Raw genomic sequence first — 27,224 nt, 5'->3', positions numbered from 1 at the left:
ACTTTGGATCCTGGTGAGCCTCCCATGCCTGCTTTTATTCTGGAGCCCACGCATCACACCAGCCCCTCACTTCCTCCTCCTCCTCACACTTCGTCGTGGGTCAGGAAGGGAGGATGTTCAGTTCTCCAGACTTGGATTGTATGGGTGAAGAGTTTAAGTTTCCCTTGTATGGTGAGAGGAGCCACATGGTCCTGCAGACTGATAAACAGATCTCAGGACCAGTTCACAGACACACCTCTCAGCCCTTCCTCTCACCTCCACTGTCTTTCCACAGGCCCTTGCTCCCAGCCTGCTGTCCTCTCTGCCTGGCACTCACACTATCCCTTAGAATTCCCTGCCTCCAAACTGGCCAGCATGAGGACCCGGACTCTAGGTCTCCTATTTCCTTTCTTACCTGCACTTCCTAAGTGGAAGGAAGTGCCAGGCAAAGTCAGGGCCAAGATCCCAGAATCCCCAGAACTCCAGGGGCCTCAGGCTGCCCGGTGGTCCCTGCTGCCCTCCCAAAGGTGGACCCAGGTGCTCCCACTGCCTTCTGGAATTGTCTTTTTCTCCAGAAGGTGGATCTTAGCAAAGCTTCCCCTTACTTCTGTCCCTGACCTTCCATCATTCATGCTGGCTTCTTCCTCCATTAGCACCCTTCTAAAAAAGTGTCTCCAATGAATAACTTGCATTTTGAATGCCCACTCCAGCCTCCACCAGCCAGGATGTTGTGACATTTTCCCCCTTGAAGCAAGTTCACCATCTGTACCTCCACCTACTCCCCTGACCCGGCTGGAATTTGGCCTCTACTTTAGAGTGGTTTCCAGAGGAGTGATCGGCTAGTCAGTGTTTATAAGGAGTAGCTCATTCTTACATAATACCTTGGGCAGACACAAATTTCCCTTGGGATAGTTACCACCACTGGGAATTCAGCTCAGCAAGTGTTTATGAGAGTGCAAGGCAGCGTGGCGCAGCACAGAGAGCAAGCAGCTTGAAAACTAGACAAAACAAGGATTCAAATGCCATTCATGCACGCACTTTGAGCCTCTGTGTCTTCACCTGTAAAATAGGCATATTGGTGTCTTCTGCGTAGGGCTGTTGTGAGAGGTTAATGAGATGGTGTAGTAGAGTGTCTAGCACAGAATCCAACCTGATATTCAATAAATGTTTATTCTCTTGTTGCTTAAGGCTCTTTTTCCCCTACGCAGCAGGGAGCGAGGAAGGGAGACTTTAACTGAATGTGCTTTTTGGCAGTTTGTGGTGTGAAGAGTTCTTGCTTGGAGGGGCACCTGTCTGGACACAAATATAGTACTGGGACAGGCAGGGCTGTTGTGTATACTTAAGTTCCCAGAATATCTCACCGTGTGACATCTGTCACTGCTGATAAATGGTGGGATAAGGCCTGGCAAGACTCATGATCTTGCATGACACTCATTCTTCTTGGAAACTGTACAGCTCTGGGCTTAGCACTGACATTGTCTTTGTATTTTCTCTAAGTCTGTGTCTTGTCTGGTTATTGGAAGTTTGTGTGGAGTTTATATAAAATCAGGCATCTTAGGTTCATTTGTTAATTCACTCATTCACTCATTCATTCATCCATCCATCCATCCATCCATCCATCCATCCAACATACGGAGGACCAATTTGCTCTGGGCCCTATTCTAGGTACTGAGGTTACAAAAATAAACCAGATATGGTGCCTGCCTTTGAGGATCTCTCAGATACATGCAGGAGGCAGAGTAATAAACAGTTAACTATAGTCCACTCTGAAAAGCATGGTAGGGGAGGAACACTCCCAGTTTATGGGTGTACAGGGATGGAGTGGAGGATGCCTAATTCAAACTTCAAAAGCTGTGATGCCCTTGTTGACTGCATACCCATGTGATTTTTTCCCATTATTTTAGTATGAAAATATGCAAACACACAGTGAAGGTGAAAGAATTTTACATTAAGCACCAATGTCTTTCACTTACATTCCCAATTAACATTCTACCAAACTTATTTTATGAAATACCTATCCTTCTACCCACACATCAATCCGTCTTATTTTTTGATGCATTTTATGGCAAATTGCAAATATTTGTACATTTCTCCTTAAATATTTCAGCCTAGAGATTTGCCTGTAGTTTTTCTTTTGATGTAAAATGTACATAACAACAGAATGCACACAACTTTTGAGAAATAAATGCATCTGAGTAACCTAAACTCGTACCAAAATATAGAATATCACCATCCAAAAGTCCCCTCTTGACCCTTAACAGTCAAAACCTATCCCAAAGTCAACTACTCCATCCATTATAGATTAGAGTTGCCTGTTCTAAAATTTAGTATAAAATGGGATCATACAATATATAGTCTTTTGTTTAAAGCTTCATAATGTTTTACATTTTATATAAATTTTTCAGCATAAGGTTTTTTGAGATTCATTTGTATTGCTTTTTTTGCTATTGTTTAAAAAATGGGTTGTTTGTCTTATTTAATTGTGGGATACATATCTGGATACCAGTCTTTTGTCAGACATGAGACTATTTTCAACCAGACTGGTTTACCTGTTAATTTTATTAGTGGTGTGTTTTGATACATGAAAGTTTTCCATTTTGATAAGATCTAATTTGTTGAGTGTTTTTGCTTTTAGGGTCATTGTTTTATGCCATTTGTATAAGAAAACCTGGCTCACCAAAACATACTCTATTCACAAAGATATTTTTCTGTGTTTACTTTCTAAAAGTTTTATAGATTTAGCTTATAAATTTAGTTCTATACTTCATTTTGATTTGAATTTTTGTGTGGTGTGAGGTAGGGTCAAGTTTTTTTTTTTTTCCTAGTATGGACGTCAATTTCTTGAAAATGATTTCTTTTATTTATTGGATTGTGTACTAGGATTCTGTAGAGTGACAGAACTAATAGGATATATGTATATATGAAGGGGAGCTTATTAAGGAAAATTGCCTCACATGATCACAAGGTGAAGCCCCACCATAGGCCGTCTGAAAGTTAAGGAGCAAGGAAGTCAGTAGTGGCTCAGTTCGAGTCCCAAAACCTCAAAACTAGGGAAACTGACAATGCAGCCTTCAGTCTGTGACCGAAAGCCTGAAAGCCCCTGGCAAACCACTGGTGTAAGTCCAAGAATCCAAAAGCTGAAGATTTTGAAGTCTGATGTTGTAGGGCAGAAAGCATATCCAGCACAGGAGGAAGATGAAGGCTGGAAGAATCAGCAAGTCAGTTTCTTGCACCTTCTTCTGCCTGCTTTTTCTAGCTGGACTGGCAGCCGATTGGATGGTGCCCACACATGTTGCAGGTGGGTCTTCCTGAGGATGGGTCTTCTCTCCCAGTCCACGTACTCAAATGTCAGTCTCTTATGGCAACACCCTCACAGACATACCCAGATACATCCAGAACCAATACTTTGCATCCTTCAATCCAATCAAGCTGACATTTAATATTAACCATCACAGATTGCTTTGGGGTTCATACGAAAAATTAGATGATTTGTATGTCTTCTTCTGTACTCTCGGTTTTGTTCATTTGATCTACTTGTTGATCCTTATGCAAGTACTAGTCTAATTACTGCAGGTTTCTGGTGTGTCTTAAAATCAGGTAGTATAAGTCCTCCACATTTATTCTTTTTCAAGATTGTTTTAGATATTCTAGATCATTGATTTTTGTACAAATTTTGGAGTTGCTTATCAATTCTACAAAAAACTGTGGAATTACAATTGGTACATTAAATCTGTATATCAATTTGGAAATAATTATATCTTAGGAGTAGGGAGTTTTCTAATCCATGGACATGGTATATCTCTTTATTTCTATTTATCTCTATTTTTATTAGGTATTTAAAATTCTATCTTAGTGATGTTTTGTCATTTTTAGGGTAGAGGCTTTGCCCTTTTTTGCACTAATGATTTTCCCAAATTGTTCATGAAGTTTTTTTGGGGGTAGGGGGGACAGGGGGAAGACACTATTGTAATGAAATTGTTTTTAATTTAGTTTTTAATTGTTTTCTACTAGATATAAAAATACAATAAAATTTTTGTATCTTAATCTCACACCCTGAGACCTTGCTAATTAAATAATTAGTTGTGATAGTTATTTTATAGTATTCTGGAGATTTTCTATGTCAACAATCATTCCATTTGCTAATAAAAGTAGTTTTACCTATTTTCCCCTTTATTTATGCTTTTTAAATCTTTATTGCAGTAGCTAAAACCTTCAGTACAATATTGAGGAGAAGTGATGGGAGCAAGCATCATTGTTTTGTTCTTAATTTTAGGGGAAAAAATTGTTCAGTCTTTCTTCATTAAGAACATCTTTATCTGTAAGTTTTTCAGAGATGCTCTTTATCAAATTGAGCAGCTCCTTTTTAGTTGTAGTTTTCTGAAAGTGTTTATCATGTCTTGTTGAATTCTATCAAATACTTTTTCTGCATCGATTGAAATGATCATATTTTTTCTCCATATTTTGTTACTGTGCTAAATTATATTAATTTCCAAATTTTAAACCAACTATGTATTACTGAGATAAATCCCACTTGAATACGATACCTTATTGTTTTTATGTTTTATTGAATTTGATTTGCTAATATCTTATTAGAGAATTTTACGTCACATTCATAAGGAATATTAGTCTGCTTTTTTGTAGTATCTTCATCAAATTTGTTTTCAGGGTTATAGTAGTCTCAAAAATGAGTTCAGTCATTTTCCTTCTCTGTTTTCTGAAAGCACTTGTGTAAAGTTGGTGTTACTTCTTTAAATGTTTGATAGGATTTACAAATGAAATTATCTGGGTATAGAGTTTTCTTTCTAGTAAGGCTTTTGACTACAAAATGACCTTCTTTAGTAGATATAAGGCACTCAGATTTTGTGTTTTTTTGTATATAACTTTTGGTAAGTTATATTTTTCAAGAAATTAATCAGTTTTCTCTATGTTGGCAAATTTGTTGGCACAAAGTAATTCATGATGTTATCATAGGATCTTCTTAATTTTTGTAGTGTCTGTGGTTGTAACTTCTCTTTCATTTCTGATATTAGCAGTTTGCCTTCTCTTATTTTCTTGATCAGTTTATAATCTTAGCTCTTCAAGATAGAACCTTAGGTCATTGATTTTAGACATCTAATATAAGCATTTTAAGCTATAAATTTTCCTCTAAGGACTGCTTTAGTTACACCCCCAAAATTTGATATATTGTATTTTGATTATTATTTAGTTAATAATATTTTATAATTCCCCTTGTGATTGCTTCTTTGACCCATGAATTATTTAGTTATGTGTTGTTTAACTTCCAAATATTTGGTCTTTGAAGGTTTTTATTGTTATTGGTTCTAATTTTTTTCATTGTGGTCCAAGAACATACTGTACAATTTCAATTCATTTATATTAATTGAGACTCATTTTATGCCCAGCTTATGATCTACCTTAGTAAACACACTATACCCACTTGAAAAGAATGTGTATTTAAAAGTTGTTAGGTGTAAGATTCAGTAAATATTAGTCCAGTCAAAGTAGTTAATATTATTCAGAGCTTCCTTGTCATTGCTGATTTTTAAAATCTAGTTGTTTTATTTCTGGACAGTTATGTGAAATATCCAACTATGATTGTGGAATTATTTCTTCTTCCTTTAAGTCTGTCAATGTTTGCTTCTTATACATTGAGATTTGTTGTTAGATGCATACATATTTATGATTATTTCCTTATGATGAATTGTCCCTATTATTATAAAATATCCTTCTCTTTTTCTTCTAGTACTCTTTATTTTGAAACTGATTTTCTTTGAGATCAGAGTACCCATTCTAATCTACTTATGCTTTATTGAGTTCAGACATTTTTCTTCATTTTCTTAAAACGCTGTGTAAAGTTGGTGTTACTTTTTAAAATGTTTGATAGGATTTACAAATGAATTTGTATAGCCGTTCTAACCTACCTATGCTTACTGTTTGCATGACATATATTTTTCTATGCATTTATTTTCATTCTTTGTTTTTATATTTAACATTAATTTCTTGAGGACAGCATATAGTTAGGTCTTGCTTTAAAAAAAATCCATTCTGACGATTTTGCCTTTTAGTTGTATTGTTTAGTTCATGCACAGCTCATGTAATAATTGATATGGTTTGATTTAGATCTTGTTTTGTTTTCTTCTTTTTTTCTTGTCTCTGTTTCTTCTTTCCTGTATTGTTGTGGATTAGTTGAATATTTAAAACTACCTTTTAATTTATTTATTGACTTTGTAAGTAAACGTTCCAGTATTATGTTTTGAAATTGTTGCTCTAAAGGATTATACTGTACATTCTTAATTTATTTCACAGTCTGCTGAGGGTTAATATTTTACACTTTATATAAAATGTAAAAACCTTACAACTGTAGAGGCCCATCTACCACCCTATCTGTCCTTATAGTATAGGTGTCAAATGTATTGCAGCTTCTTAAATTATAAATCTCTAATACAATGTTATAGTTTTTGCTTTAAAAGTATATATGTATAATTAAATAGAAATAACTAGAATATATTGTTATTAGGTGTAAGATTTTGCTTTTAAAAATTAGGAGGAAAATAGTTTTGGATATTTATTCATATTTTTAAGGAAAATCTAAGTTTCTCTCTAGTATCATTTCCATTCAGCCTGAGGAATTTCCTTTAGTATTTTATGTGGAGCATGTCTCCTCTTAATTTATTGTCTTTATTTTATTTTATCTGAAATGTATTTATTTCACCTTCTTTCTTGAAGAATATTTCTACTGGATACAGATTTTTAGGTTGACAGGTGTTTTTCCTTCCATTACTTTAAAGATTTTGTCTTGTCGTCATGTAACTTTCACAATTTCTGATGAGAAGTCATTAAACTTTGAATCATTATTGTTTGGTATGGAATGTGTCACTTTTGTCTCCCTCCTTTCAAAAAGTCCCTTAAAACTTGACTTTTAGAAGTTTACCTATGGTATGCATAGGTGGAAACTCTTGACTTAAAAAAATAGTTTTTCTTGCTTTGTTTAGGTTTCCTATCTTTTCCTTTATTTCAGTCATATTACCCTTTATATCATGTAGCATAGTCATAGCAACTGCTTTATTGTCCTTATGCTAATTACAACATCTGGGTCATCATAAGATTCACCTCCATTGATTATCTGTTCTGTTGAGAATGGGTCACATTTTCCTGGTTCTATATATTAAGTAGTTTTGTCTTACATCCTGGACATTGTGGGTGTCATTTTGTAGAAACTTTGAATTCTATTGTGTTTTTTTAAAACTTATTTTTAACAAGCAGTTAACTTGGTTGGACTTACACTGCATACTCTGCCTCTTGGGCAGGCACATAAATCTCAGTCCATTTTTTTTTTCTTAACTGGACTGCTTTCAGCTTGTTCTATGTCTGTGATCTTTAGGAGTCAGCAATAGATTTGGTCAGAGGTTATTTACCACATTTGAGGCTCCTCTTGGATTTCTCCTCTTGGATACTCTTGGATTTCTTAGAAAGAGTTGTAGCCCATTGAAGTTAGTAGGCTTGCCCATAATCTCATGAACAGTGGCTGAACTTAAACAACAAAACAAAAATATTTTAGAGTAGTGGCTCATCTTAATGTTGAGATTTTATGGCTTCAGGAAAATTGAGGCATTCCTTTTCAATCCACGACACAGTTAGCATCACAAAGAGGCATACCACTTTCCCCCCATGTCATTGAGTTTTGTTCCTGAACCTTTTGTACTCCTTCATGACATACTACCAAATCTGTTAGCGTGTGGCCTCAAGATTTTCAAATTTACTGTAGCCTGTCATCATCCCTTGAAAATTTAATGGATATTTTGAGAAATATAAGCTTTCTAGAAGGTCTATTTCTAAGTTGCTTTTGGGTTGTAGCAATTTCTTGATGACATGCAAATTCATATAGAATATACACAAATGTCTAGTATTCAGCATGAGGTTAGCCTACTTTAAGGGAATAAAGCATAGCTTTGTTCTGGTCAAAATGCTAAATAATCACTGCCTTTCATAATAAATGCAGGTGAAGTCTACATGACTATTATTAAAGTTAAGTTGGAGGGAGGCTGGCATAAGATGAAGAAAACCATCCTCCTAATATTGAATGAATATTTTGGCTTTGCTGTCTGCCTTTGGCAGTTTTGATATCTGACATTTATTAAGAGTTTTCCAGAAAGACGTTTCATTGTTAAACTATGATAATAGCATTGGTTATCAGGAAAGAACACATGTGAATTCACAGAAATCTTTTTACTGTCATGCTGGAAGAAGTTGTGCCTCCTAGTATAGCACCAAAGTAAACAACTGCTGGCAATCCATTGATTTTTAGCAGTAATTTACTCACGTTTAAAATAACCATTTTATGACTAAATTCTGGGACAGTTGAGGCACACCAGATTAATTTCTATATAACCAGTGGAAACAATTTAGGTTTTGGAGTCAGGCTGATGCTAATATGTTAGTGGTGGATACCTAGGAAAGTAAATTAACTTCTCTGCAGCTTAGTGTTCTCATCTGTAAAATGGAAAGGGAATGGAGAACCATAGTACACTGGAGTGGCTACTGTTTTTGACTCTCCAGCATGCTTTTGGATCCCTTTTTCTTATTATAATGATATTCCTTCCTCTTGGATAACACCGCCCCCTTCTCATGTCGCTGTGGTCCCCAAGTCACTTGAGATGACCATATGTGTGCCTGTGCCAGCCACATGGACCATATTCAGCCAGACATAGTGCCTGGTCCAAGGTGTGGCCATGTGATCCAAGCCCAACCATTCAGAAACCTCCTGTGGAATCAGAGGTGAAAAACTTGCTCTCAGTTATCACGCACTGTAAGAAAACAGGTCTGCATTTTTTTGGTCATTTTCCTCAGCAATTGATGAAGATGAAGGTTTATCTGTAGAAGAAAAGAATGAAGCTTAAAGCAAAGAATCAGAAACAGATATACGAGGTGGGTGAAGCGTTGGTGTTTTGTTGGTGAGAGTTGAGAGTAAGGTGAGGCAAGTGAGTTAAACATGTGCCTTGCTTTCTAAAATTTTGCAAACGCAGGCTTGACACTTGCTTCCTTATATTTTGCAGCCTGGGCACATCACTAGCCTTACCCTGGTCTTGGCTCTGTTGATAACTGCTCTGACTTGGATTCCTCCAGAAGTCGATTTTGAGAGAAAGAATTTAGTGCAAACTGTTCATTTGAAGATGATCCCAGGAAATATTTGTGAGACAGGAGGAGTGAGACAGAGAAAGGAAGGCAGCCAATAAAGGGTTTCTGATCAAGCCACTCACCCCGGTGGGCTTCTGGAGCCTACTTCCATGGAGGGTATCTAGGAGACAGTGCAGAGTGTGTGTCTGGTGGCTGTAGATGAAAAGCTAATGCACGGATACGCAGTTCTTATTCAGTGACAGTGGACTGCTGTCCTTCCTGCACCTTTGGCTTGCTCTTTGCAGGCCATTACAGGTGTCATAGTAAGCCTGAGGTGTGTGGATGTGATGAGAGAGACCTGGGTGGACACAGCAGCACTGCCACCTTCTTATTTTCCTATTCCCGTGAATTACCCACTGTCCTTACCAGCTACAGAAACTAACATCGTTTTCTGCTCGGTGAGATCATGTTGGGCTTCCAGTATTTGCCACCTAAAGAGTCCTGACTAATCAGAAACTAACAATGATGGTCCTGGCAACTGGAGACCCATTGTCTACCTTGTCCCACTAATAGCCCAGTATGATGGATGTTATTATCCCCGTTTTACAGATGATGAATCTGAGGCCTGGAGAGGACCCCACTGCCATGCACAACCTATTTTATTTTCAAATGTCCCTCCCAGATACCGAAGTGACATTGAAACTGGCTTCTATCACAGGCACATCTGCTGGAAACCAGTGGGGTCGGGAGGAAAATGTCCATCAGTGTCCAATGACAGACATTTGGTTTTGGATGCAACAGGGCATAGAGGAAAGGGTACAGGCTTCCAGATGGGGGAAGTCTGGCTCTGGGTCAGAGCCTGCTTCTTCCAGTCATGGAAACTTGGACCAATCATGTGGTTCCTGCAACCCTCCCTTTTGTCTTCTGAGAAAAAGTAATGATTATAATGGATAATGGACTTTAGGTTCTTATGTGAGAATAAGGGGACAAACAATGTTCAGCCCTCAGCATGGTACCTGGCATGTGGATGGCCTTTTTCTTTTTTTTTTTTTTTTAATTTGGTAAACTTCAACATTCATTGGTGGAAAAAAAAAAACCTCTAAAGAAAGTAGGGCCTAGAAGGAACTCTCTCAACCTGATAAAAAGCATTTACCAAAAACATACAAAAACATTTTATATAATGCTGAAAGATTAAATGCTTTTCCAAAGTAGAAACAAGGCAAAGATATGACTCTTGCCACACCTATACACATCAACAAATGTCCTAGCTATTACAATAAGAAAATAAATAAAATCGTACAGATTTACTATGAATAAACAGAACTGTCTCTGTTCAGACTTATGTTTTTTCTACATGGAAAACATCAAAGAAACTACAAAATGTCTACTAGAATGAAAATATGAGTATAGCAAGCTTGAAGAATACAAAGTCAATATACAAAACTATGTTTATGCTTTGGAATATTTATTTTTATTAAGATGGCCATTCTCTGCAAACTTATATACTTACAGATTTGATTTTGATTCTGTAATCAAAGTCACAGAAGATTTTTTATAGTTATCAATAATAGATTCTAAAATTTATATGGAAAGTAAAGGATCTAGAAGAGCTAAAACAATTTTGTAAAACAAGATCAAAGTTGTAGAGGTATATTACCCAGTATCAAGATTTACTGTGAACCTACAATGATTGAGACAGTATGTTATTGATGAAAGAATAATAATGGAATTTGAGAGTCCTACTAATCGGTGGCTGGATGGCCTTTTTCAAGTGCCTTCCAGGTCTTTTTTTTTTTTTCATTACGGAGTTTCGCTCTTGTTGCCCAGGCTGGAGTGCGATGGCACGATCTTGGCTCACTGGCACCTCTACCTCCTGGGTTCAAGCAGTTCTGCTGCCTCAGCTTCCCAAGTAGCTGAGATTAGAGGCATGTGCCACCAGGCCCAGTTAATTTTGTATTTTTAGTAGAGATGGGGTTTCACCATGTTGGTCAGGCTGGTCTCCAACTCCTGACCTCAGGTGATCCACCAGCCTCAGCCTCCCAAAATGCTGGGATTACAGGCGTGAGCCACCAAGCTTGACTGCCTTCCATGTCTTCTTGAAACCAGCATGGCTAGGATTTTACTTGGCTTGGTGGGTTCTAGAAGGATCTGGGTATCCACATGGAGGAACATGCCACGGAGAAGACCTGGGACTGAGGCCCTTCCTGTGTCTGGTGCTCCTAGTGTCATCCTCACCATCTCTCCCACACAGCAGTGCCAGGCATGGCTTCCAGGCTGCTGATCTGCCTTCTCCATGTGACTTAGATTCCCAAGGGGCTGGGACCTGATCATGCCCATCCGCACTTAGCTTGGTGCCCAGCATGTGGTAAAGGCTCAGTAAGTGCTGGCTTAGTGAGTGCTCAGGTGAGAGAGGGAAGAGGACAGCAAGTCTTGGTCTAGACAGCAGCCAGGGATGTGCGCAAATCATGAATTAGCTTGCCTGGTTGCTGCCTCCCTCCCACTGGGAGGGACTGGGATATGTGCCAGTCCCTCCATGCCAGGCCACAAGGTCATGCAGTCTGGCTTGTGCCTGTTTTTCTGACTCTGCTTTCTACCCTCTCTATCTTCCTACTCATTCTGCTCCAGCCCTTCTTCAAGTCTCTTGACCATACTGGAATTATTTCTAACTCAGAATCTTCACACTTGCTCTTCTCTCTACCTCAGTCACCTTTCCCCCAGGTGTTTGCAAGGCTCACTTAATAGCATACAGGGCTCTGCTCAGATGTCCACTCTGTGGCGCCTTCCCAGAATGCCCACCCTCTTCGTCTCCACCTCAGCCTTCCATATTCCCTTGCCCTTCTCTTCCCCTTTTCTTTATAGCAGCTGTAACTACCTGTGATTCTATTATGTGTTTATTCAGATGTCCTCTTGGTTATGGGTCTCATGCACCAGAACATAAGCTCTTTGAGGGCAGCAATGTTTCCTCTTGTTCCCTGTTTTATCCCCAGTTCCTGCTAAGCAGTATACATGCACACACACACAGACATGCACATATATGTACATATACACACCTATCAAGCAGTTTATAGAGACACACATATGTATATGCATATACATTAGGCATACCCACTGATATGGTTTGGCTCTGTGTCCCCACCCAAATCTCATCTCGAATTGTAATCCCCACATGTCAAGGGAGGGGCCTGGTGGGAGGTGACTAGGTCCTGGGGGCGGTTTCCCCCATGCTGTTCTCATGATAGTGAGTTCTCACGAGAGCTGATGGTTTTAAGGTGTGGCACTTCTTTGCTCTCCTTCTCCTCCTGCCTTGTGAAGAAGGTGCCTGCTTTCCCTTCACCTTTCACCATGATTGTAAGTTTCCTGAGGCCTCCCTGGCCAAACGGAACTGTGAGTCAATTAAACCTCTTTTCTTTATAAATTACCCAGTCTCAGTATCTTTATAGCAGTGTGAGAACAGACTAATATATCCACTGAACAGTTCACATATATACACAGTGTCTAAGCAATATGTACACGTGCATATACATATACATAGATATGCATATACATATATACCTCTCAATATATATACCCACTAAACAGTATATACGTACATATACTTATAAATCCACCATAAAACACATACAGTACACATATTCATAGATACACACACATGTATATGCATATACATATATACTCATGTATATGTATACACATATACATATACACACTCATGTATATGTAAACACATACATATACACACTCATGTATATGTATACACATATACACACTCATGTATATGTATACACATATACATATACGCACTCATGTATATGTATACACATATACATATACGCACTCATGTATATGTATACACATATACATATACGCACTCATGTGTATGTATACACATATACATATACGCACTCGTGTATGTATGCACATATACATATACGCACTCATGTGTATGTATGCACATATACATATACGCACTCATGTGTATGTATGCACATATACATATACGCACTCATGTGTATGTATGCACATATACATATACGCACTCATGTGTATGTATACACATATACATATACGCACTCATGTGTATGTATACACATATACATATACGCACTCATGTGTATGTGTATACATATACATATACGCACTCATGTGTATGTGTATACATATACGCACTCATGTGTGTATGTGTATACATATACGCACTCATGTGTGTATGTGTATACATATACGCACTCGTGTGTATGTGTATACATATACGCACTCGTGTGTATGTGTATACATATATGCACTCATACACCACTAAAGTGGTCTATATGTACACACACATACACATATAGCATATACACATATATTTATCATACAGATAATATATACAATATAAATGAATGAATATTATATAAATAAATAAATATAAATGAATGAAGAACTTAACAATTAACCAATCGACAGATACGATTTTGACATGTGGATTATATTGATTGACTCAGGGTTAGCACTCAGAGGTGAGTTTCTCCTACTCCTCTGCATGCAATTTGCTTCTCACAGACACTCCTCTATTTCCACTCGCCCTCCTCCAGCCCCTCCTTTCCACTCTCCATTGGCTCCTCTTGACCCGTTTGATGGCTGAGCCAGCAGGAGCGTCCAGGGCAAAGTGCTCCACTTTGAGTTAACTCTGTAGTCAGCAGGGCTTCGTTATTTCTGAGGGAAGGAGGAGGATACCTTTGGGAGGACTCTGAGGAGTGAGCTTCAAAAGTGTCTTCTTGGATTGGCACGTGGGCCCTCTGCTTGAAGAGCTGCAGGGTCAAAGTGAAGTAAACATGGAGTTAATTAAAATTCATGGGATAGCTGGAGGCAGTCTGCATGTAAAATGGCAGAAGATGGCACAGTGTTATATGATAATAGCTCTTTATGCCCCTCAAAGGAAGATTCTGGATAAACTTGAGCAAGAGCTGCACAAATGATAATTCCAGACTCCATACCGCCTTATTATGCAATGATGATCATTTCCAGACTCAAGCATATTATTACTTGTCTCATTCCACATGAGAATGAGGAAAGCCTCATTCCAGGCTCTCACAGCTGCATGTGAATTCAGAGTGTGAAAAAAAAAGATTTGATTAATAGCAGAGTAACCAATTTAGTGCCCAGACTGTAACAAATCCATTTGGGAATTAAGCAGGGATTCGATTTTAGATATATGTAAGTTTCAATGTTCAAAAGCATTTGGCTTATCAGGGTTTTCCTTAAAAATGTATCCTTTTAGAATCTTTTTGATCTTTCAAGGTACTGGGTCTCCAAGATAATGGGAGCATGCTGGAATGCACAGCAGGATACTGAGTTCAACAGTAAATGTTCACGGATCACTGCTCTGCCCTGGCCTTATTCTAGCTACCTGTGAGGATGTGGCAAAAAAAAAAAAAAAAAAAGCTGAACAAGGTTCCTGACACTGAAGAACTGACAGTTTAGTAGAAGGAGAAAACTGACATATAAACAATAAGCATGATGATTTCCATTGATGATAGCTGCTCTGCAGAAAATGTGTAGTGCAGTGACCTGCAAGGGTGGGACTGCTTCAGTGGGGTGAGGGCAACGGAGACAGCTTCTCCGAGAGGAGAAATTTGAGCTCAGACCCAACTGCTGAGAAAGAAATGGGCCATGTGGGGATCTGGGGAAAAGGTTATCACAGACCAAAAGAGCAGCAGATGCAAAGGTTCTGAGGCAGGAACAGAGTTAGCAGTGGAGCATGTAGCAGGCTGTGTATCTCCAGTGCCCAGCACTGTGTCTGCCACAAGCGAGGACTCAGAATGTGTGGTTGCTCTTTGTAGGGAACTGAATGAGTTAATTAGCTTAGAGCTTATTAGTTAAACAGTTTTGACTGCAAAGGTTGACAGAGCCGAGTTGGAATTCTGGCCCAGCCCCATGACTCTGGTCAAGTTGCCTAACTTCTCTGAGCCCCAAGTTAGCTGCTATTCCTATGTAGGAATCATCTTTGGAATTCTTAACAATGATGCATTTAGTAGAAGCCTTCACTGTTTGTGCAGACATCTTCATGAAGGTTGGAATCCATTTCTTTTTAATGAAATATGTATTCATTTCATATTAATTAGGTTGTGTTTGGCTTGAGGCATACTTTGGAGGAATGTGTCAGCTCCTGGGGATCACTTTATTAGGAGCTAAATATCACAGGAAATGCAGGCTCACTCACGAATGGCTTGCAAGCATCGGCCAGAGCAGATGATCCATTACTGACCAGCTTGGTGGACCTCACTGCTCATCTGCACTTCTCAGCATTTTCTCATAACGACGTCTCCTTCCATCCAGCAGCCAAGCGTTCTCAGGCCTTTGCCCATCTACAGAGTGTTTCCCAGCTCCCTTTACCCTGAGGGCACCAAGGGGGCCAGTGGCACAGCAGTGGTCCTGGGGTCCCTGTGCCCTGCCTTGCTGTGAAGTTTCCTGACACTGTGATGTCCTTCAGTGTGGGTGAGCAGGGGCATTGACTTATTTTTAAAGCACGCCATCACCTCTCTTTGTTCCCCTCCACCTGCTTCCAGAAAGAGCTCCCCACCCCGAAGCCAAATTTTCCACGTTGTTTGTTTATTCCTTTCTTTATTCATTCATTCGTAATTGTATACTTAGGATCCTCTTTTAAAACAGCTCCCCAGTGCTCTCAGAACAAAAGTCAACAGTGTTAGTCTGCTCGAGCTGCCACAACAAAGCACTGCAGAGTAGGGGGCTGAACAACAAAAATGATTTTTCACAGTTCCGGAGGCTGAAGTTTGAGTCAAGGAATTGGCGGGGTTGGCTTCTTCCGAGGCCACTCTCCTTGGCTTGCAGATGCCGTCTTCTCCCTGCGTCCTCACATGGTCATCCCTCTGTGTGTGTCTCTGTCCTGACCCTCCTGTTACAAGACACAGTCATATTGGATTGGGGCCCACCCAAAGACCTCATTTTACCTTAATTACCTCTTCAAAGCCTCCATGTCCAAATACAGTCACATCCTGAGGTGCTAGGGGTTAGGACTGCAGCATATGAATTTGGGGGACATACAGCTTAGCCCATAGCACCAACCCTTTAAACATGTCCTTCAAGCCATCTGTCACCTACCCCATCACTCACCTCTGTCATCTCATCTCCATGACATCAGTTGTACAATGTTGCAGGTGAATACCAGCAAGCTTTGGCCAACACGGGCTGGAACTCACTGACAAGGGGCAGGAGGACACTGCTTCTCAGCTCCCCATGGGCAGGCCTGCTTGGCTGGAGCACGGCTGGGACACTGTAGGGCTGTGCTTACCAAGGGGGTGCCCCATGGTGCAGTCTCTCTGTGTACGCTGACTGAGGAAACATATTTTGGAATCAAGTAACAAGCTGTTTGAGCTTTGTGTGCTCACTCTTTAAGGCACTATGGAGAAATGCCAAATGCCAGTACTGGTGGCTACAGTGGCTCCCTAGGCTGGTAGGAAGTTGAATTGAGGTGAATTGTAATCCCGACTGGCTCATTACCAGATGTTTTACTCGAGGTTCTCTAGTGAAACAGAACCAATGGGGTGTAACTATATATACATATATATACACATATATATGAATATATATATGAATATATATATACACATACATGTGAGCATATATATATATATATATATGTTATTGGAGTTTGATTGATTTCATTGACTATATGATTATGGAAGCTGCCAAATCCAAATCTTTAGGATGAACAGTCAGGCTGGAGACGCAGGAAGGAGCTGAGCTGCAGGTCAGGTCGGAAGGGCGTCTGCCGCAGAATCCCGTCCTCTCGTGGGAAGTCAGTCTTCTACTTCATCCAGGCCTTCAACAGGTTGGAGGAAGTCCACCCATATTACAGAGGGCAATCCTGTCTTCAAAGTCCACCAATTTAATATCAACCTCACCCCAAAACACCCGCACAGACACATTCAGAATGTTTGACCACATATCTGGGCACCATGGTGCAGCCCAGTTGACACAGAAAACTAACCATCACACCAGACAACCATGAGCCCGTTCCTGAGGCCCTTCTTGGGCCACTTTGCATATCTCCACAATGTCCTGTGCTCTTCAGAAGAGAGATGGATGCTGATGACACAACCATAATGAACAGCATACTCAGGGCTTACCATGCAGCCTTTATAACTGCCTATTAAGGCAAATACCACTCTTATCCCCATTGTACCGATGAGGAAGTTGAGAAAACTACCAATGTGTCAACATGTGCCATGGCATGTCTCATCTCTCTGAACTTACACAGAGGCTGTACCCTCTCCTGGTAACCCCCTTCCTTCTCCCCCTCCCCACACCTCTGTCCTCATGAGACCAACCGTGGGTGACTGTGCTAAGGTTCAGATGCTACCTTTTCCAGATTGCCTTTCCCAAATCCCGTATCTGGTTTAGGATCCCCCTTCTGGGGTCCCTTAGCCCCATGTGCTCACCTCTGCCATGTGTTTTCTAAATAGTAATGACTCATTCATTCATTCAGCCACAATTATCAGCTAGGTGCCTGCTATGTGCCAGACACTGAGGATGATGCAGTGAACATAAGAGAAAAATCCCCGTTGTCATGGGGTTCACAACTCAGTAGGGGAAGTGGACAATGGATGGACGAAGCAGGAAGCATGTCCTGTGATGGGAGCACAGCAGAGAGGGAGGCTGGGGTGCTGGGGAGGGCTTCGCCCCTTCACACAGGGAGGTCAGAGGTGGCTTAGTTGGTAACATGACCTGTGAGCACAGCCTGAAGGAGGCAAGGGCCCAAGACCTGTGGATGCCTGAGAAGAGCATGGTGGGTACAGGGAAGGAGCAGAGGTCACTGTGGGAAGTGGGAGGGGAACTGGGGCCAGGCCACTTAGGGCCTGGGGATCCACAGTGAAGGACTTTGGCCTTTACTCCTATATATTGTCTGATTATCCCATTATACCTCGGGTTCCCAGGGGAGAGAGATATCCTCATGGCTGACATGGTACCAGGCCCATGGCATGGACCTAATACATGTTTATTGAGTGAAATATTCATCCAGATAAGTATTCTTCTTGAGACCAACTTTTGATCCCTCCAATGAGACCACCATTGATCAGAGCCCACATGGGATTTATGTGTTGTGAAAAGTCGTAATTTGTGTATCAGTTGTGCTGGACTCAGCAGCAAGGGACAAAAAACCTGCCTCATGGTGGCTTAAAGAGGGGCTTATTTTTCTCACATAACAAGAAATCTGAAGGCAGGTGGCTCCACGATAGCAGATTCAGCATCTGTGAGACTTTCTTGGCCTCATGGGCACAAGGGGCTGCTGTTGTTCCAGACATTACATCCGTGTTCAAGGTAGGAAGGACAGGAAGAAAGTTGGAGAAGAGAAAAAGGTGAGACCATCTGTAGTTATTCTCTTTTATGCAGAACGCAAGACTTTCCCTAGAAACGTCTAGCAAACTAACATCTCGTTGGCTAGAACTGTGGCTGTTGCTGGCTGTAAGTGCATATAGAAGGGATCACATTGCTTTCTTGAAGTAAATGGTCCTGCTATAAAGGAGAAAAGGGGAGAATGCATATTGAATAGTAAAAAGCTTCATCTGCCAAAGATAGTCTTCTTTCAGCGAATTATTTGAGCAATAGTAGCCAGCTTGATCATCTCTTTAGTAACCATATTTAATTCTGTTTTTCTCCCCCCACCCCCGCCCACCCCAAATCGGTCATTTCCCAGAATCTTGCCCCTGCAAGCATAACCAGCGTCTTTTAATGTCACACTGTAGCTGTTTATTCATTCAACAGTATTTGCTGAGTGCTTCTCAAGCTGGGGGATGGTAGAGGTGGGCAGCACAGAGAAGCACTAGCGCAGTGTCTGCCTCAGGTCCCGTTGATGGGGTAGAGTCAGACCCGCAGCTGCCCAGTAAGCAAGATGAGAAGAGGACAGCCCAGGCTCACTATGAAAGGATCCTTGAGACTTTGCACCCCATAGTCCTGGGGTTCCAGCACAGCTCTAGCCTCTCTGTTCTGTACTCGTCTGTCCTCCTGGAGCCTGGGTTGCCTGAGGTGCTAACCAGTGATTAGAGTCCTGACCATAAAGGACACTGTGAAGACACCAAACAAGGACTTTCTTGAAGATTCCAGTAAAATCATTCTCAACTCTGGCTGTACTTCAGCCTTCCCTGGGCACATCTAGAAAAATACAAAATCCCAGGGCCTCCCAGAGCTTTGGGTGTGCTGCAGAATCAACATTGTCAGCTCCCCGAATATACTGTAAAGTCAGGACTGTGACCACCGCGTGCAGGTGCATTGCAGGTTCTCAGTATGCTCCAGCTGCCTTCTCCACTGACTCAGGATCCATTCCCAAATTTCTGATGCTCACTGTGTTTGGCATGCCTTTCTTACAGCAAATCAGCTGAAATCCGTGCTAGCTAGCATTTATTTATTTGTCCCATTAAGTTGTAATTAATAATGATGACATCAGGTCCTAATTGAATTAGACTAATGAGGAATGTTAATTGGGTACTCGCCTTTCAGTAGCAGCTTGGGTGGCTTTGGCCAAATTGCTTGTTGTCACCTCATTAACTGTGATTTCCTGTGGAAAAGGGCTCTGAGCAGCTCTGCCAAGGATCCCAAACTTAGGCGAGGTGCCACTTGAGACCTAGCTCTTCTATTTTGAAGTTGAAGGTTCCCAGGACCTAGATAGAGTTTGCTGTTGGTGAAAAGTGTTCAGCTTCCTTCTAGAACACTTGTGAGCTTGTGAGGCCAAAATGCTACATCAGTTTCAGTAGATCCCTCAATCACGTGGTTGTCATGGGATTTTGAGCGGGAAGAACGGAAACTTCTTCCTACACTGTAAACATGGAGTCACTGAGGACCACTGACCTGCCCCGGGCCATGTGGGACATGATAGACCCAGCATGTATGAAATTCAGCTGCTTTGAAGATTCAGACTTGGAGGTCAGGGCCGGGGAAGCATTGAGGTCAGGCAGTGGCGGGCAAGGAGTGAGGCAGGAGAAGGCTTGCAGGGAAGGTGTTCCAGGCAGACTAAGTGAAATATGCTAATGCGGAGAGTCATGAGTGAAGGTGACACTTTCACATGTGTGAGCCCCTGAACAGGAACTGAGTTGGCATGGCCTCTATCTGCAGGGTGCTTGAAGTCTGACCGCCAGGTAAAAACGGGGGTTTATAATACAGTGTGTCAAGCCTTACAGTAGAAACAGGACTTATGGCAGCTCAGTGGGAAGGGCACCGCATACAGCTTCAAGGATTAAAGGGAAGTTTCTGGAAGATGTAAATTGGGTGGCAGTAGGTCAGGGAAAGAGGTAACAAGGGCAGGAGAGGTTGGTGATAGAGAAACTCTTCAAAGAAATTCTAAAGAGTTTGAGATAGAGTGAAGGGTGTATGTGTGTGTGTGTGTGTGTGTGTGTGTGTGTGTGAGGGAGAGAGAGAGAGAGGTTGGAGGGGACAAGGTCTTTGAATGCCAAGACCTTGACCTGGAACATTTTCTGAAGGCAAAGGAATGCCCCTGAAGGCTTTAAGTCTTTGATTTTTCAGACATTCTCACCAGGCAAAAGGATATCTGCAGAGACCAGGGCAGAGGTAGGGTGGCCACTTTGGAAGCTATCAGTGAATTCTCCCTATTTCTGAAATTCCAAACATTAAACCTGAAAACACCAGAAATCACTCTAGTTACAGGGACCCATGGAGAGAGGACACTTTGCCAGAGGCTCAGGGTTTGGGTCGAGGCATCAGTCCACCCCTCACTCCACCAGCCTGTGTTTCCTGCTCCCCCACGTGGGCCACATGCTATGGCTGGCTCTTCCCACTCTGTCCCACGGAGACCTGACTATGGACCTGGTAGGGCCGGTTCTGTAGACCCATTTCACAGTAGAGGAAACTGAGGACCACAGAGTGTTTGGCCAGGTTATTTAGCCACTGGAGGGTGGCAGTGGTGGACCCTTATAGATTGTGATCTCTTCCTAAACTGGGTGGCTTAAAACAGTGGAAATTTATTATCTCACAGTTTTGAAGGCCGGAAGTCTTGAATCCAGCTGTGGGCAAGGTAGGTTCCTTCTAGAGGCTCTGAAGGTGGGTCTGTCCCATGCTGTCACCCAGCTTCTGGTGCTGCTGGCCAGCCTCGGCATTCCTTGGTTTGTAGATTGGTCACTCCAACCTCTGCATCTGTCCTCACGTAGCCTTCCCCCCTGGATGTGTCTCCTCCCCTTCCCTTCTCTTATAAGGACGCTTGTCATTTGATTTGGGCCTGTCCTAATCCAGGTTGATCTCATCCTGAGATCCTTAACTTAATTACATCTGCAAAGACCCTCATCCAAATAAGGGCACTGTCTTAGTCTGCCTGGGCTGCTATCACACATGCCACAGACTGGGTGTCTTAAAAAACAAAGATTTATCTCTCCCAGTTCTAGAAGCTGCAAGTCTCATATTAAGGTGGCAGCATGGTCAGATTCTGGAGTGGGCCCTTTTCCGGGTTGCAGGCTGCTAGCTTCACACTGTATTATCACAGGTTGAACAGCAGGAGCTCCGATGAGCAGAATGAGGCTCAGAGAGGGTGGGCGACTTGCCTATGGTCACACAGCAAAGAGCTGGAATTTAAGCCCTGCTCAGCTGTAGCCCCTGAGCTCAAACTCTCTGTGACTCCCTGGAAGACCCTTGTTTCCACTCAGTGCATTAGATTTAGCTTAGCTCTTTGTTTTTTTGTTTTTTTTCTTTTTTAGCCTCTATCTCCTGGTCAGGTTAATTAAGTTGTTGTTACCAACCCTTCTTGGTCAGTGAGGAAGCAAGTCCGGAGGGGCCGAGGTCTGTGTACAGCCCCACTCATAGTCTGCAAGAGGGCTAAGCCCAGAGCTCAGTTCTCCTGACTCCTGGTCTAGCCCTCTTTGCTCTGTGTTCCTGAGAAACATAGAATTTTTCTGAGGTGCCTTAGAGAGCATGAGGTCTTAGCCCTCAATTTACCGAGGAGGTAGTCAAGGCCCAGATGATGAATGGATCCCAGCCACACTCAGGTCTCTGCATCAAGCTGGCCAAGACCCCTGATCCTTGGCCTCTCTTATTTGTAAATCAAAACTTCCAGGCTGCATCCAATATCCTGTATCAACCGCCTGCTTTTGCTTGAATTGAAAAGTCAAACTTCCAAGCTCTATTGAAATCATTAGTTCTCCTTTGAAAGCCAGTTTTAATTTAATTTTGGAGAGTCTCTTCCAATTCCTAAAATGTCTCTGAGCTGAGGTGAGAGCTGTCCCTTGAAACCCAGGAGCGCCATGGATGTCTTTATCTGAAGGGACACAGCCCCAGGGGCACTACACAGACTCTCTCCCAGCCTAAGCTTTTCACAGCGATGCAGCCAGCTGACAGCCAGGTCCCAGCCCCGCAGAGGCAGTGCCTGCTGTCTCTTCTGAGAAGGCGAATGAGAAGTGAGAGAGATGACAAATTCTAATTAGTGGGATTATCCTCCCACGACATGTCTGGCTTCAGACGTGGGTCTCAGGGCCTGGTGCCCGGGCCTCCAGAAGTCTTTGCTTGGATTCCCACAAAGCCAGGACCCCTGAGGTATGTTTGCACGTCATACCTTTGCCTCCTTGCATTTTATATTCTCACGTTCACTACTGGAAATGGGTGTTCTGTGGGCCTTCCACCTCATGCCGCAAATTTTACTCTGTGGAAAAAACATCTTTTTGGAGATTTCATGAAACGTGCTATCTAATACATTGAAATGCAGTTGACATTTATCGTCCCTCAGTGCCGCCTGGCACTCCCACTTCCCGGTCCTGTTTAGTTTCACCCCAGTGGTGCCGGGTGGGTTTTGCTGACTCAGTTCAGACATATGCTGAGACTGAGGCCAAGAGAGGCAGCAAGAACCAAAGCTGGAGTTGGAATTCAGGCTTCTGCCATCGTCCTGTATCTGCCTTGAATAGCTTTGCAACGTGTCAGAGCTGAGCGGGGTCCAATTTCCAACAGAAGAGCGTCTGTGATGCCAGGAGAAAACCCCGAGTTCCTTCGCTGGGTCCTCAGGCCAACAGTGTTATTGCTGGCGTTTTCCAGCATGTCCCATTTCTCAGGAAGGCCACACTGTGGGTGAAAAGTGACAGCTGGGGAGACAGAGAGCCTGGGTTTGAGTTGAGCCTTGAGAAAGCACTAAAACCTTTCTAGGCCTCACTTTCCTCTCCCTGTAAAGTGGGGATAGTAATAGTCATTGTCCTTGATGGAACAGTGTCCCACCCCCTCCAAATTCAACTCCTCCTGGAACCTCAGAATGTGGCCTTATTTGGAAATGGCATCATTTTAAGTGTAATTAGTTAAGATGAAGTCATACTAGATTAGGGTGGGCCCTAAGTCTACTCTGACTGGTGTCCTTATAAGAAGATGAATGACACAGAGACATAGGGGAGGATGCCATGTGACAACAGAGGCTAGGACGGAAGTGCTGCAGCTGCAAGCCAAGGGCACCAGGGGTTGCTGGAGCTGCCCCACTCTGGAAGAGGCAGGGGAGGATCACCCCAGGAGCCTTCAGAGGGGGCAGGGCCCTGCTGACACCTTGGTTTTGGACTTCTAGCCCTCAGAACTATGAGCCAATAAATTTCTGTTATTTAAATCCCCCAGTTTGAGGTACTGTTATAGCAACCTGAGGAACCCACGCAATCCCTTCTCAAGGTGTTGGGAAGATTAGCCCATACAATCCTTGCTAACCGTCCAAGGAACCAATACAGTCCCTCCTCGGGATGTTGGGAAGACTAGCTCATAGAATCCTTGCTAACCATCCAAGGAACCAATACAGTCCCTCCTTGGGGAGTTGGGAAGACTAGCTCGTACAATCCTTGCTAACCGTCCAAGGAACCAATACAGTCCCTCCTTGGGGTGTTGGGAAGACTAGCTCATACAATCCTTGCTAACCATCCAAGGAACCAATACAGTCCCTCCTCGGGGAGTTGGGAAGACTAGCTCGTACAATCCTTGCTAACTGTCCAAGGAACCAATACAGTCCCTCCTTGGGGTGTTGGGAAGACTAGCTCATACAATCCTTGCTAACTGTCCATGCCACATGTGCATGTCAGCCCTGCTCACTTTTCCTGCCTTGCTTGCTGTGTCTCCTCAGCTCCACGCCCTCCTTTACAGGATTCCCTTTCCCTCAAAGCCTCTTCCTTCACCCTTACCATCTTCCCATCCTTTAGAGCTTGCCCCCTGGTTTTGATCCTGTGGAGAGCCTTCTCTGACAGCTCCTGTCCTCCCACCCTGCCCCCAACTGCCCCCAGGTAAGGCAGTCACTCAAAAGTCCAGGCCTCATGGATTTGAACGCCCACCCTGCCACTTGGTTGTTTGTTGAACTCTGAACAAGTTAATTAGTACACTTGGGGCTACAGCTTTCTCATGCTTTATCCATAAGGTTCTTATAGGGATTCAGTGAGATGATCAAGGAGATGATTTGCTCGGTGTCTGACCTGCAGTAAAGTGCTCAATACAGGATCACTGTCATCATAGCTGTCCCCAGCTTCTCCTGTGCTCCCCCAGAACCCATGTGCCTGAGTTTGGGTTTCCCCAGAATCAGGCTCCAAGGCAAAAATTTGAGGACAGGGCATGGGAGAGGCAGAAAGAACACAGGGAAGGATAGGAAGGAAGACAGCCAGGAAAGGGTGTGCTGTTAAGCTTGTTACCCCACTGTGGGGCTGGGCAAACTTAAAACTCCGGGAGCCAGTGTAAACACTGGCCTCAGTCTCATCCCAGGTGACGGGCAAGGGAGTGGGGGAACTGATACTCCAGTTTCTAACAGTCGTGGATCGAGTGTTGCTCTGAGGATATTAATTCCCTGGCTTGGCTGGTCTGCTACATGGGCGGCAAAGTGGGCCCTACTGGCAAAAGAGAGTCCTCAGGGAGAGAAATGCAGGACTGGTGGATGGAAGTCAGGCAGGTGGGTGCAGAAGTGGGAAAGGTGAGGAGATTCAGGTGAGCACAGACAGAGTCTGCAACACTTGTGCACGCCACACATGTCAGGGTTATAGTCACTGGTGCTTTTTGCTTTTATCTATTTTCCTCATGGGCTGTGAGCCCCCTGAGGGCAGGCCTGCTTCTTCCATCTTCTGTGTTTGCATCTCCTCTTTCAGCACTTAGTACACGGCCAATGCTCATGTAAAAATTTAATAAACGGATGAATCTGGTCCAACTCCTCCATTCTGCAGATGCAGAGAGGTTGTGCCTAACTTAGCAGAGCTGCTCCGCTAGCAGATTTTAACAACAGGGACGTGAATCCAGAAGTAAAAATGCAGTGCGGGGTGACTTTTCTCCTTTGTCTTCCTTTTCCATTGTTGGCCTGACTGTTCTCTCCTTTGGCTGTCGCTCAGGTATGCATCGTGCAGAAGAGAGACACTAAGAAAATGTATGCAATGAAGTACATGAACAAGCAGAAGTGCATCGAGAGGGATGAGGTTCGGAATGTCTTCCGGGAGCTGCAGATCATGCAAGGGCTGGAGCACCCCTTCCTGGTCAATCTGTGGTGAGTGTGGCTCCATCCAGGGCTCCTGTGGGTTCCTCTGTGGGGAGCCAAATGCAAATTTGGCTCTGCTAGAAGGTCTCTTCCACATTGTAAAGAGAAAGGGATGAAATTTTCTGGGTTCAGTTATTCTTAAGTATTTTGTAGAGTACATTTTCTGATGAAGTCTTTAGGCATATGCTTCATTTTCATTTTAATTCTGTCCTTTTATCTGATGAATCAGAGTTGAAAATAAATGGAGAAGTGTTTTGTGTATTTGAGAAGATATGTGGAACGTTATAAGAGAATGCCGAAGATAGGCTACTAAAGGGATTGGGGAGCTCAGTGTTTCAGAAAGTCACAGCCATACAGCTGATGGCAGGAAGGGCAACTGGGAACCAGTATTCTACTTCAGTACAGATGGCTGCCCATCACGACGTACCAAATTCGGAATTCTCTATCCGGCCCCCAAAACCTGCCATGACCCATGTTTCAGAACTTTCACTCCAACCCATCCTTGGCTATTATCTTCACTTTAAATTTGCATCCTAGAAACACATCCTGTTGGTGGTTCCCTGCTTCTGTGCTTTTGCATGTGAAATACCTTCCTAAAACACTCATGTCCCCTTCTCCAGTGTCCCCTAACCAACACCTGTGCATTCCTGGCACCCAGCTTAGGAAACCCTTAGGTCAAGAGCCCTTGAAGACCCACAGGCCAGCTGAGTGCCCCTCATGACCTCAGTCTTGTCCTGTGTTTGACCTAACGCCATCTTTATCACAGTGAACCCAGGTTATTGGGTTACTTCTCTGTCCTCACACAGAAATTGCTTGTTTCTGGGGAGTCTAACACAGTATCTGACACATTGGAGGGACTTAGCAAATGTTTCCTAAGCTGGATTGTGTTGAAGGGGAGAGGGAGGACAGGCCGCTTTAGGAAACACATTCTGACTGTTTCATTCAGTGGCTCAGTTGACCCACTGACCTTAAGAGTTGGGATGGCCGCCCTGGAGGGGTAAGTCTAGCTTTGCACATACTTTACCACCACTGATTTCAGTTGCCCTGCACACTTAGAAGCACTTTGAACATTGGATCATAGGAGAACAAAGAGGAACACAGATTGTCGCATCTGAGAAAATCAAGGTGTGCGTGCCAGGTGCCACAGACGTGGGCATTGCCATGGAGAAAACCCAAACCAAATCTTGTCTGCTGGAGTCTCAGTATCCACTGAGAGTTCTTCGTGTCTCTTTGCAGTGATCTAAACACTTTGATTGTTTGGGAGAAATAAACCCCGTCGTGTTTTTATTGCTATGCAAGGGAATTTTCTAAAGTAAATCTTTAGTCCGAACAGCAACATATGTTCCTGGCAAAATATAGAAAATAAAATACGTAAGAAAATAATAATTACCCAGAAGCTCTTCAGGCTCAGATTAAATTTTGGTGTGTAATTATTTTTATACTCCTTTTCTTGTATTTTTTTTCATATCAATAACATATAGCTGTATGTGTTATTGATATGTAAACATTCAGAGAAATTTTGCATTCTGTTTTATTTTCTGAATTAATATCTGGCAGGAGCACTATCCCCTTATTACTGCAAACTCTTTGTAAATCATTTTTAATGGCTACATAATATTCCACTAAGGAAAAGCACAATAAGCCATCTAATCAAACTTCATTCTGTCATGTAGGTTAC

The 27,224-nt window shown here is 42.6% G+C and overlaps 1 protein-coding gene across 5 annotated transcripts in view; it reads left to right on the top strand.

Moving 5' to 3' along the window:
• STK32B (serine/threonine kinase 32B) overlaps window positions 1-27,224 on the top strand; it is a 443,733-nt gene that overhangs the window by 93,255 nt on the left and 323,254 nt on the right. For all 5 annotated transcript variants that reach the window (XM_054484777.2, XM_054484778.2, XM_063663496.1 and 2 more), the window contains exon 3: window positions 25,404-25,555. In XM_054484777.2, the coding sequence (XP_054340752.1) occupies window positions 25,404-25,555 (152 nt within the window). The remainder of the gene's footprint in view (window positions 1-25,403; window positions 25,556-27,224) is intronic.

This window comes from Pongo pygmaeus, chromosome 3 (assembly GCF_028885625.2).
Source record: "Pongo pygmaeus isolate AG05252 chromosome 3, NHGRI_mPonPyg2-v2.0_pri, whole genome shotgun sequence".
NCBI lineage: Eukaryota > Metazoa > Chordata > Mammalia > Primates > Hominidae > Pongo > Pongo pygmaeus.
Note: the sequence above shows the minus strand (reverse complement) of the source record. Positions and strands in the feature narration are given on the sequence as shown.